Raw genomic sequence first — 12,132 nt, 5'->3', positions numbered from 1 at the left:
AGAGAGAGAGAGAGAGAGAGACAGATAGACTGATAGAAAAGGAGAGGGTTAGAGAGACAGAGACAGAGAGACATACCGACAGACACGGAGAGAGGCGGGGGGGGGGGGGTGGGGAGCACACCGTCGCTGTATCTGCTGTGAATATGCAGATCACAGGGCTCTGTCACCACAGTGACCAGAGAGTAATGGGGTGCAGAGGAAGTGACAGCATTTCTGGTGGCCTCTGAAGTCAGTCAGCCCCGCCACCAAGCAGCTGCAATCAGCCACGGTGCCGCTGCTAACGGTGCTAACTTTGTTAATGGTGCTAACAGTGCTAACTTTGCTAACCCCCTCAGCAGGCAGATGCAGCAGACACTCTCCGAGGATTTCAAAAGCTCACAGCAGCAAGCACCTACTGTTTGTGTACGTGTAATGGAATTGCATATACAACCCTGGATAGCAATGGCCGCCTCTGAATGTCAGGCATGAGTCAAACACAGTGTGTAGCCATTACCCAGCAGGAAAACACTGCACTCCATTTCAAAAGTGCACGTCAGTGAAAATGCCACTTCTGAGCTTTTTGGCTCTATTGGAGCATTAGTGCCACACAGTGCTTTCAGTCAACCTCTCTGCATTGCGAACACAAGACTGTGAAAAATATAGGTGGCTTACTTTGCCACAGCACAGGCAAGGGTCAGAGGTCATCTGAGGAGAGCGCTGTGTGGCGTCCCACGGACTCGGAGCGAGAGCGGCTCCCGGGTGAGCTTCAGGGGGAGCGCTGGACTGGAGTGGCAAGGCTGTGGCCACCTTGATGGAGGGCCAGCTGGTGGGCAGGAGCGGAGAGGAGAGGAGCAGAGGAACAGCTGTCTCGGCCTGCCAACTCCCCGCCATCGAGACGTGCGGTGGCAGTTGTCGAACAGAGGGTTGACGTCAGGGGCCAGGCGCAGATGTGTTGCTGCGAGCTGTTGATCGAGCAGCTGTCCTTGGCATCAGGTGAGATTCCTGGGCACCGTGTACTGTACACTGCGTGCGCGCACACACACACACACACACACACACACACACAGAGACACACACACACACATCCACACCAGAGACAGGTGGCAATAGGGGGGAGGGCAAGTGTCTCTTGCTTTCTGGTCCATCTTAACTGGGTTCCAGAAGAGATGAGTGTCTTTGTTCCTTACTTTGACTGACAACAACAACCCTCTCTCTCTCACACACACACACACACACCCCACCACCACCACCACCAACCCCTTACACACACACAAACACACACACAATATCAACATCAACAAAAACAACAACCGTCACCACCAACAACAACAACAGCACCAACTCTCACTCTCTCACACACACACACACACACACAATATCAACATCAACAAAAACAACAACCGTCACCACCAACAACAACAACAGCACCAACTCTCACTCACACACACACACACACACACACACACACACACACATTGTAAGTAGTTTGGAATGTGATCCAGCAGACTGGTATGTGGCCAGCGAGCCTCCCGACAGATGCGGGCAGCAGTGTGCAGCAGAGCAGTGGTGGAGTGCGGGCGGCACCTGACAGTGACCATCATCCCCACTGTGTGCCCTCACGCCACGTCAGTTGCACACACACACACACACACACACACACACACACACAGCTGCTGCTGCTGCCCCTAACACCAGCCCCCTCATCAGCATATGACAACAAATGAGCCAGGAAATGACCCGGCAGTATACACAGAGTTACTGTTCTGTAGTTTAACTCTTATCACACACACAAACACAAATACACAGACACACACAAACACACACACACACACACACAAATACACAGACACAGACACACACACACACGGACACACACACACACACCGCTATAAATTCTATCTAGAATTCCACTGCCGATCACTCCCACTTTGCCAATCAACTGCTTTAAGTAACGGTCCTTATTTTTCACTCTAATAATGTGGTTGTTTCGTTACAAGCTGTTTCCATCTACCAGATTGCATTAGCTTCCCCATACTCCGCTAACAGCTCCCCACCCCACATAACAACCTAATGCCAGCGCCATTAACAGAGGCTGCTGTTTCGTCGTGGCCATTCAGGTTAAGTGCCTCTCTCAAGGGCGCGCGGGTAATAAGCCACGCCTGAGATTGAAGCCTGCAGCGCCAGGAAAGCGCGCTTCCACACGTGCCCAATCAACGCGTTAACCCACAGCGCTCTAGTGTGTGGGGTGATTCAGGTCTGAGCGGCAGTCTCTTCACACCTCCACCCATTTGCTATGCAGAGTGGGGTGGTGGAGATTCGGAGCGTGCGGGGCTGCTCATAGCAGAGGCGGCCTGTCACTCTCCACCACCACGGCCACCGCCATGGTACACGCTAGCCCGGGGAGTGGAGTGCTACTCAAACAGCCTCTCCCTGGAGAACGAGTGAGGGCCATGGGCAGTGAGCCTAACGCATGGAGAGAGAGAGAGGGAGAGGGAGAGAGAGTGAGAGAGAGAGAGAGAGAGAGAGAGAGAGTGAGAGAGAGAAGGAACTCAAGGTGACACAGAAAAACAGTGTATGGGAGTAGGCTACAGTAAATGCTAATGACAGCATGAGGCCACCGGGAGGGAGCACTCCGACAGCCATGCGCTGCAGAGGCAGGTCACAGCCTTGCTGTGGCAGAGGCAGGTCACATGGGCTGCAGAGGCAGGTCACATGGGCTTCATGTTGACGCTCTCCCCTCACCACAAATCCCTGGCGACTCGGAGGAGACATAATGGCCTGCACTACCCCCGTCCACACTAAGCCACTGCTGGACCTGTCAGGGTGCTAATGAGCTAAAGACGATGCTACCCGCTCAGTGGACACCCAGGGCCAGCACATCATGTGACACCTGCAGAGCTGTCATCGCCGCAGAAAGACACACGCACGTACACAAACACACACACTCACGTACACTCTCACACAGAAAGTACACACTAACCTCATTTCTTCCAAATGTTATCCTTAATTACGAGTCGCTCAGCAAATTAACTCAAATCAAATCATGCTTCTTAATTAAAGTGACATTTCACACGGAGGTAGAGCCGTGCGAGGGGTGGCGCTGAAACATGCTAATCAGCATGGCCAGGGGCGGTGGAATCCTAAGTGGCCGCAGGAGTCACATCAGTCCTCTTCCCAGCTCGGCCCACACCTCCTGTCTGTTTACATACACCGCAGTTCCCCATACTTTCAGACTCCACGCCTCGGCACGTGGACAGAATTTCTCTGTGTGTGTGTGTGTGTGTGTGTGTGTGTGTGAGTGAGAGAGTAAGAGGGCCTTGCATTCATGGCCTAGCCCGGAGGCAGATGGCTCAGTTATTCATGAGGCTTTTTAATTGGCAGCAGCTGCACATCTCACTGCCCTCGTATCAGCGCTGGGGAAGAAATGACCACACGCCACGGAGGCTTTGGCCAGGCCTCGGCACTGCCCACATGCCTGCATGAGACCGCTCCCGCTCAGGCAGGTCATTTCTTCCTGAATAGGAGGAGGAAGAGATGAGAGGTAAAAAACAAGAGAGATAGAGAGAGGAAGTGAGGGAAAGAGAGAGAAGCCCTCAGCATATGGTCCTGTCCCACACACACACACACACATTTTAATCTCTCTGGCAAATTTTCTTCTTTAAACAATCAATTGAAAATCACAATCAGCCACAGAGGTGGCGGGCGGCTGTTTGGCCCGTGCCACGCGGGGGTATTTCTCTCGCGCTATAAATAGACCGCAGAGCACTTTCCAGGTTTTAATGGAGATTTCTGTGCTCTGGCATTTGGATGCTGGAATTCCATTAGAGCGCAGACAGTGACCTTGTGCTCCTGGGCTTGGGTGTGGGCTCACGCACGGGGAATCGGCCGTGCTGGACAGGCCTCACCACAGCACCGACCACCCAGACCTAAGTGGCCCGTCGCCTGGGCCCATTACAGCCCAGCAGAGAGGGTTCCTGGACAGCGCATATTTATTACATGCAACGAGAGAGAATCTCCACAAACGCCTCCACATGCGGTCAACGTGGTAGCTCCACGAGACGAGCTGACTGGAGAAACGGAGATTGTCGTCCGTAGGCGAGCGCTAGGAGCAAACGCATGATGTGCTCACTTGTGCTAAAGTGGCTGAAATGGCGACTGAAGTGAAATGCATGAGGCGTCTGTAGCAGGTGCTGAAAAGAAACACATCTCAGTGCACACCACCACCTAGGAGGAAATTATACACCCAGGAACACACACAAAGCACAATTACTGAAGGAGACAAGAGCATTACACACACACAGAGATGTACGTGCACACACACACACACACACACACACACACACACACACACACACAGATGTACGTGCACACACACACACACACACACACACACACACACACACACACACACACACACACCAACAAACAAATAAACCACACACTCACATACACACTAACCGACACACCGTCCCCACACACACACACACACACACACACATACAAACACTCATCCAGCTGTCCGCCACAGCTAAGATTTACGCCCCTGATTATATATTCATACAGATGAATCAATAAGGCCTTCCAGCAGCTCTGGTCGAGCGGGGGAATTACAATGAGCCGCTATCAATAGACTGCAGCTTTACATTTCATTAGGGCACGGCACACACTTTAACTCCAAATGAATAGCAATAAAACAAGACTGCCTGCAACGATTTGGACTCAGCATGGCCCCACTCCCACCACACCGCCTGCTCTCTCCAGCACGCTCACAACCGGGAGGGACCGCGCCGCCACAGCTTCCGCCCACACACACACACACACACGCACGCACGCACACGTCCACACACACACACACACACGCGCTGACACACACACACACGCACACACACACACACACACACACGCTCCTGCTGGCCGGCCTGAAGTAATTGGTTCATTAGGCGCTTGTTTATGTTGTGGCCTATGGTTGGTCAAGATGCATTTCCAAGGGCCCCCGCAGAAGTGGGTTGTGGCTGCACTGGTGTCTGAGTGGCCAAGGTTGAGCTGACACACACGCTGACACACACACACACACACACACACACACACACACACACTGGTATGTGCATGGGCCAAGGTTGAGCTGCGCTGTCCTCAAGATGAGCGGCGCTCGGGGGGATGAGACGAGTTATGAAGGGTGGGGGAGGACTCGTTTCCAATTACTCAACCAGAGAACATACACATGCGCGCGCACACACACACACACACACACACACACACTGGTATGTGCATGGGCCATCGATTTCCGTGTGATGACACCGGCAGTCCGCACTGGACCTGGGCACAGGAAGAGCTGGAGGCGGAGGGGAAATGCGATTCCAATCATGGACTAGCGTTTCAGATCCGCTGACTCAAGACCTCCCCGCCAGGCCTCCTCTCGCTGGCCCGCACACACGCAAAACCTCAGGTAGGGGTCACCCGCAAGGACTCCAGGACTGGGTTTCAGCACGCTTAGCAAGGAAGAGATGAGTGGCTGTGTGTGTGTATATGTGTGTGTGAAAAACTTCTTCAAAGCCTGAACAGTAGAAATCCTTCCCAGAAACCCCCCCCCCCCCCCACACACACACACACACATACACACACACACACACACACACTAACACACACACACACGCTGATGCCAACAGCAAACTCATTTCTAATCAAACCCCAACACATCAGCCGCCCCTTTGTAAAACTATGACAGGAAAACATTTCCCCTCACAGATAAATACTGTTATATTCTGCATCTCTTACAAAGCCGAGCGCCTTTCCAAACATTCTGCAGAAGATTGTGAGGGCCAAGAAAATGGATCCAACTGGCAGAGGCATCAATCATTCACTAAGGTGCTGTTTAGAGTGTCGAGCTGTGCATGAAACAGACCCAACATGGGAGAGGACATCTTACCTTTTTAATGTGACCGCTGCGGGTGCCTGCGAACACCACCGTGTGCCCACGATAGTCATAGGCAGCCACCGAGGTCATTCCGTCCTCCTTGTCCACAAACAGCGGCAGCCCTTCGATGGTGCTGGTCCCACCCAGGGGCTGATTGAAGTCCTGCCCACAGAAGTTGTCATCTATTTGAAGTGGCTGTAGAAGAGAGAAAGAGAGAGAGAGAGAGAGAAAGAGAGAGAGAGGGAGGGGGGGGGGAGAAACACAGTGGTTAAGCAAATGTGAAGTGACTGTCCTATCTCAAAAGAGACAGTTTAAAAAGATAACACCCTACCTCCAATGCAAATTAGCCTATAAGATTTCTATTCAACCCAAAAATAACAATTTTTTGATAAGTAATGACAGAATCTTCCACACTTGCATATTATTCTGAGGATGTTATCAATGCAAAAAACATCTAACAACCACATTTCAGGCAAGATATAGAAAAAGACAAGGACAGAAGCAGCAGAAGCAAAAAGAAGAAGAGATGAGAGAAGAGGAGAGGAGAGGAGAGGAGAGGAGAGGAGAGGAGAGGAGAGAAGAGAGGAGAGGAGAGAAAAAGACAGCACGGGATCTTATCCCTCAGATGAGGGATTATCTGTGGGATTCTTATAGGAAGATGGCCACCTGCTAAAGCCAAAGGCACCTACATCCCACCAAAAGCTCCCGCCAGAAAAGCGCTCTGCAGGAGGGCCAGTCACTCTGAGGCACTCCAACACCTACTGCTTATACATATAGTGAACATATAGTCTTCCTTTACATCTCCCCCCGTGTCTGCCAAAGCAACAGCCAGTAGAGCATGAGCGACATATGCATACTGTAATTATTTTGTTTAGTTGAGCTGAACGAGACGTCAAATATGGGGCCTAACCACTTAATTGGTGGAAATGTTTTCACTAGGCAACATTTTCAGCTCCCTCAGGTTTCTGGAGTCACATCTGATGATACTGCTGGTTCCACACATATGCCAGGGTTAAGGGGGGGGGGGGGTTGATTAAAACGCTTAATTACGCCACGTCTGATAGGCGCGTGTTAAGGGTGACAGACAGTATCTTGCACATAGTCGGACGCACGCAAGCGCAAGATAATGACTGCTACCTGGACTAATGAGCTCCAGATCCGTGCTGAAGCCTGGGACGATGCTAATTAACCACTTGCCCGCTTCCTCTCGTTCATTAGGAGGCATATTGCTTCGATATGAGCAAATCAATCAAACATGCACACATGCACACACACACACACACACACACACACAGACCATGCTCTCGCCACGCACAGGAAAGCAGGGCCGTGTTGGGCGCGCTAAGCTCCTTGGGAAGCACAAGCATTCGCTGTTAAGCATGCAACGAGTGGCCCCCAGGGACTCCCCCAGCCCTCACTCGGCTCCCCACTCTCAGTCCCGCAGACACGGCTGCACACACACGCACAGGACAGGGGACGGACATGCGTCACACCCCCCCCTAGCCTCCATACACAAGCCGCCCCTCTCATCCCAACGGCCCGCGCCAAACGCGCCAGCCTCATTAGCGAGAACAAGAGTATCGCCGACCCCGAGTCCCGTTGCCGATGCCTGGTGGTGCCCCTCATTTTTCACCCAGCACGGGGTGCCAAAGTTGCCAAGGGTAATGAGAGGGGGGTAGAAGACCAGAGCTCTGCCCTCCAACACAGGAGAGCATGTCCTTCCCAACCCCCCACCCCCGTCCCCCTCAGGAGCAGGGCGATGTTGACGAGCAGGAGGACGGCTCTGGAAATAGACCGGGCAGCAGATTGCGGGGGGAGAACAGAGAGCCGTGTTTGTGAAAGACAAAAGGTGGCATGTGGGCATGCATCATTGCCAGGGACGTCACCAGACAATTATGGTTAGGGGGGCACAGCTATCACTTGGGGGGTCTAACTTCCCACCCCACAGATAAAAATTAGCCCCTTTTCATCAACTATTTTAGAGTAACAAGCATTGCAAATAGCTCTAGTTAAACAAACAGCTACTTGGCAAGGTTAATGCACAATAGATCTCATCAAGAATTCTATCCCTGAGTTCTTTTTAAGCAGCAGTTTAATTTATTGTGTGCATATGGGCCTATTAATATATTTATTATTGTGGCCTCCCATGAAGAATTTTCCCATGTTCCACCAACCATCTAGAAGAAGAAATAATGACTGTTTAGAATAACAAACTAGCCTCCTGTCAATATCAGTGACCTGTTTATACAGAAATGCTATAGAGAAAAAGGCAGCAAAGTTTGAATTTCGGCATTCTAGCTACCTCCTTCACTTATAACCATCCTGTAAGCTGTAGCCTACATCAAGTCAATGATGATGGAGGGTAACTTCTCTTCAGTTGCAGTGTAATAAAAAACAACTGAAAACAGAGCTGACTAAAAACACTCAACATGTCCCCAGATTTGTTTTTTTTTTTAATCAGACATCAATCGGTCAAGCTCTGACTATTCCAGATAGGACCACTAAAATCACTATAGTTTTATGACACAAAATGTTGAACTGGTGATGATCAACTATAAGAAGAGAGCAAACTAGTAAGAGTTCCTAGCCCTGTAGAGTGTGTTGCACAACAAACAGCCAATAGCCCATGACTGAATGACAATTACTTCAAATAAAAAGCTACAATTTATGAAACACATTTATTTAGAATGATAGACACTACTTTTTAGTTGGTTAAAGCCCTCCATTCCCCAAACAGGCCTTGCGAAACTGAGAGCATACCAAACGAACCGGGGTACTTCAAAAGAATTCCGTCAGTCCAGCGAATACCCCAGGCATTCTGGAATTTTCCCTCTCCCTTTCGGAAAGCCGTGTCTTTTGGGACTGGCGGAAATAGCATGGCAGCCACCCGTGTCCCCCAGCTCAGGCTGCCAATGAGGCATGGCTATCAGAGCCCTCCCCCCCCAGCCCCAACTTGTCCCAGCTCCATTTGTTAGTTTGTTTGTCTGTGTGTTTGTTTGTTTCCTATCTGGGTTCTCCATCTCTGCTGCCTGACAGTCGAGTCTGGTCTTGATGAGAACGGCGTGACAGGAAGTGGTGGGGACGCTCTGCGGCTCGGGCTTTCGACCCCTCTGTGGCTGCGCGCCGGGGTGGAGAGAGAGAGAGTTCGCTTTGGGGCACTTAGCGTCACGCTCCAAACACAGTTTGAAACATGGATCGAAAGGTTGTGCACTGATCCTTGAGATTAAGAGTTCTGAAAAGGCTTCTGGGCGAAACACTGAAAAGATACAAGAAACTACATCCCAAACCCCGGGAGCCTGGCAAACACAAAATGCTGCCAGAAGATCTTACCGCATAGAAAACAATCTGTGTACAACAGCAAACTGTCCAGTATAATTAAGCATTTTTTTTAATTCTAGCTTCCACAAGGGTCTACATAGATCATGTCCATGTTTGCTTTTCACCCACAAGGTGTGCCTTTCTCCTCTCAGCAAATGAAAATCAACTCTTGAGTTCTAGACAGGACTATTAGTCGCCTCCCTCTGCCAGCAAGTAGCCTGTGATTCAAACGCCTCATCACTACACCATCTGATCGATCGCTAGAGGGTAGATACCACCTCCTTCCTCTCTCCTGTATAGCTTTATCTCTTCCTCTTTTCGCTCTCTCTCTCTCTCTCTCTCTCTCTCTCTCTCTCTCTCTCTCTCTCTCTCTCTCTCCTCTTTCACTCTCTCCTCTCTCCCTCCCTCTCTCTCTCTCTCGCTCGCTCTCTGGAAATCAATAGGGACAGCAACGTGGCTTAACAGAGGAGGATGTGACAGACAAGCATTAGCCTCAGAGGGTTCATTTGTCCTGGGCCCCACTGTACAAACACACAAAGCCCCCAGAGCAAAGCTCCAGCGAGAGCGCACTGACTGCAACGGGTTTAGGGAATATACTCATGCAATATCTGACAGCAATTGCATTATCTGTGCTGTCTTACACCATATGTGCTATACAGTATGTGTATGTGTGTGCATGTGCGTGTATGTGTATGTGTGTATATGTATGTGTGTATCTGTGTGTGTCTGTCTATATGTGAGTGTGTGTCTGTGTACCAGGCAGTGTGGGAGGAAAAGGTGGAGAGAGAGAGAGAGAGAGAGAGAGAGAGACTGTGCAACAGACAGATGTAAGATCAGAACATATCTGACGGAAATACAAGGTTGTTGCCAAATACAAACATACACACACACACACACACACACACACACACACACACACACACACAAGGAATGTTCTCCTTAGAGCCAAGAAACAGTCCTAGCCGCTGTACCAGAGTGCAAAGGGATGAGCATATTTATGGCAGCTCGCCAACTTCCTGTTTGATTTGTAGCGTGGGCTGGAGCGGGGCCTCGCAGTGCGGCCCTTTGCTTGCTCCGGCCCGCGGATGGGGGGCCTTCTAATTGGCCCTTAATGGCGCTCGCTTCGACAGCGGCCAGCCGAGACGCCGCGCTGGCATCGGCGTTGTTGTGGAGTCCACGTGACCTCCGCGGCATCTCCGTCCACCTAAAGACACACAGAGCGGCGCACCACGTGCCCAGACACAGCAGCCCCCCCCCCCCCCCCCCGCAGGTCTGCGGCCGGCCTGGCACAGGAGAAGGAACCAGCAAGAGATTCCAATCACTCTCCCGAGCTCTCGCACCAAATTCCTCGTGTGAAATGTACTACATCAGCACTTTATTTTGCCTCATGACAGAGTGGAAAGGTAAAGACACTTAAGAAAAGTGGCTACTTTTCTAAGGAGTTTGTCCGTAGCCTTGTATAAATGCATCATATGATCTGTCTAGTGCTACAACAGCAAAAGGCCCCAAAGAGTAGGACAAACAGCAGCATGTGACACTAGACACACACATGGGATTGGGTAGGACTGCTCTACGTGTGTTTCTACCCAACACTACACTGTACAGGCAGTTTCATGCCATATGAACAGACTACCGTGTCCTTTGCACTTTTCTCTCCCTTTCTCTCTAAACACACACAGACACAGTCTCCTTTCTTTATCCTCCATTCTGTTTCTCCATTGAAAGCCTTGCCGTTGTTTTTTATGGCGGTCACTTCCATCTCTCTAATCCCGTGCTATGGCCTTTGTGACGGAGGGGCAGCCCGGGCCACGTGAATGGGGCTTAGAGGTGAGCGAAGGGGCCACATACGAGGGGAGCTGCTACAGTCGCACGCTAAGGTGGTGATTACAGAGATGGAGATTATTCAATTCTCTCTTCAAAACACTACCCTTTCAGAGCCTACATATTCAAACATGTATCAATAAATCATTTGAGGGATTTCACATTAACTCATGTTTACAAGGTTTTGCATGCATGAGTCTAGGATGAGGTTTTGATTGATCCCATTGTGCCAACAGCACACCTTCAACATCATGCAGAAAAGCAATGACACACTTTATGGTGGTGTGTGTGTGTGTGTGTGTGTGTCTTTAGTGTGTGTGGAGTGTTTGTGCGTGCCTTTATTCAAGTTTGATGCACATTACATTTACGTGGAAAACTAATTTCCACTTACCTGAAAAATAAATGAAAGTGTGAAGTTGAATAGTGTATGCACACCCACACATACACACACCCACACACACACGCATACACCCACACACAAACACGCATACACCCACACATGCGTGCACACACACACACACACACACACAGTCTGGCGAGTAACAGGCCAGGGCTATGAGACAGATGTTTGCGATCGGGGCAGCTCTGCCCCCCACCCCCAGGGCAGGCCGGCTCAGCACAGAGGCGTGATTATGTGGCCGGCCCTGACCCACGCCTGACCCACGCCTGACCCACGCCTGGCCCCCAGCATCTGGTTGAGACCTGGAGCCATGCACACAGCTACACAGCTACACACAAGCAGCACACTCATACCCACACTGACCTGCCGAGTGCAACGTCACACACACACACACACACACACACACATGTACACAAATGTATACACATGTACACACACACACACACACACACACACACAGACACATGTACACAAATGTATACACATGTACACACACACACACACACACACACGATGAGTGCATGGGTGCCTCTTTTCCTCCTACATGTAAGTAGTGTATGTGATTAGCAAAATCATTCTCTCCTACAAAAGCAAGAGCAGGATGAATTTCCACATGAAAAGGGGAGACAGTGAAGGATGGGGGAGGGGGAGAGAGACAGATATGGTGAGTCATTTTCTGAGCTCTGATTGTTAGACGAGA

At 50.6% G+C, this 12,132-nt stretch overlaps 1 protein-coding gene across 1 annotated transcript in view; it reads right to left on the bottom strand.

Annotated features, from left to right (window-relative positions):
- Nucleotides 1-838: 838 nt before the first annotated feature.
- LOC121713766 (plexin-A1-like) overlaps nt 839-12,132 on the bottom strand; it is a 34,603-nt gene continuing 23,309 nt past the window's right edge. The window contains exons 3-4 of the mRNA XM_042098681.1: nt 5,906-6,088; nt 839-1,002 (exon numbers count right to left, since the gene is read on the bottom strand). Coding sequence (XP_041954615.1) covers nt 910-1,002; nt 5,906-6,088 — 276 coding nt within the window. The 3' untranslated portion in view covers nt 839-909. The remainder of the gene's footprint in view (nt 1,003-5,905; nt 6,089-12,132) is intronic.

This window comes from Alosa sapidissima, chromosome 7 (genome assembly GCF_018492685.1).
Source record: "Alosa sapidissima isolate fAloSap1 chromosome 7, fAloSap1.pri, whole genome shotgun sequence".
Lineage (NCBI taxonomy): Eukaryota > Metazoa > Chordata > Actinopteri > Clupeiformes > Clupeidae > Alosa > Alosa sapidissima.
Note: the sequence above shows the minus strand (reverse complement) of the source record. Positions and strands in the feature narration are given on the sequence as shown.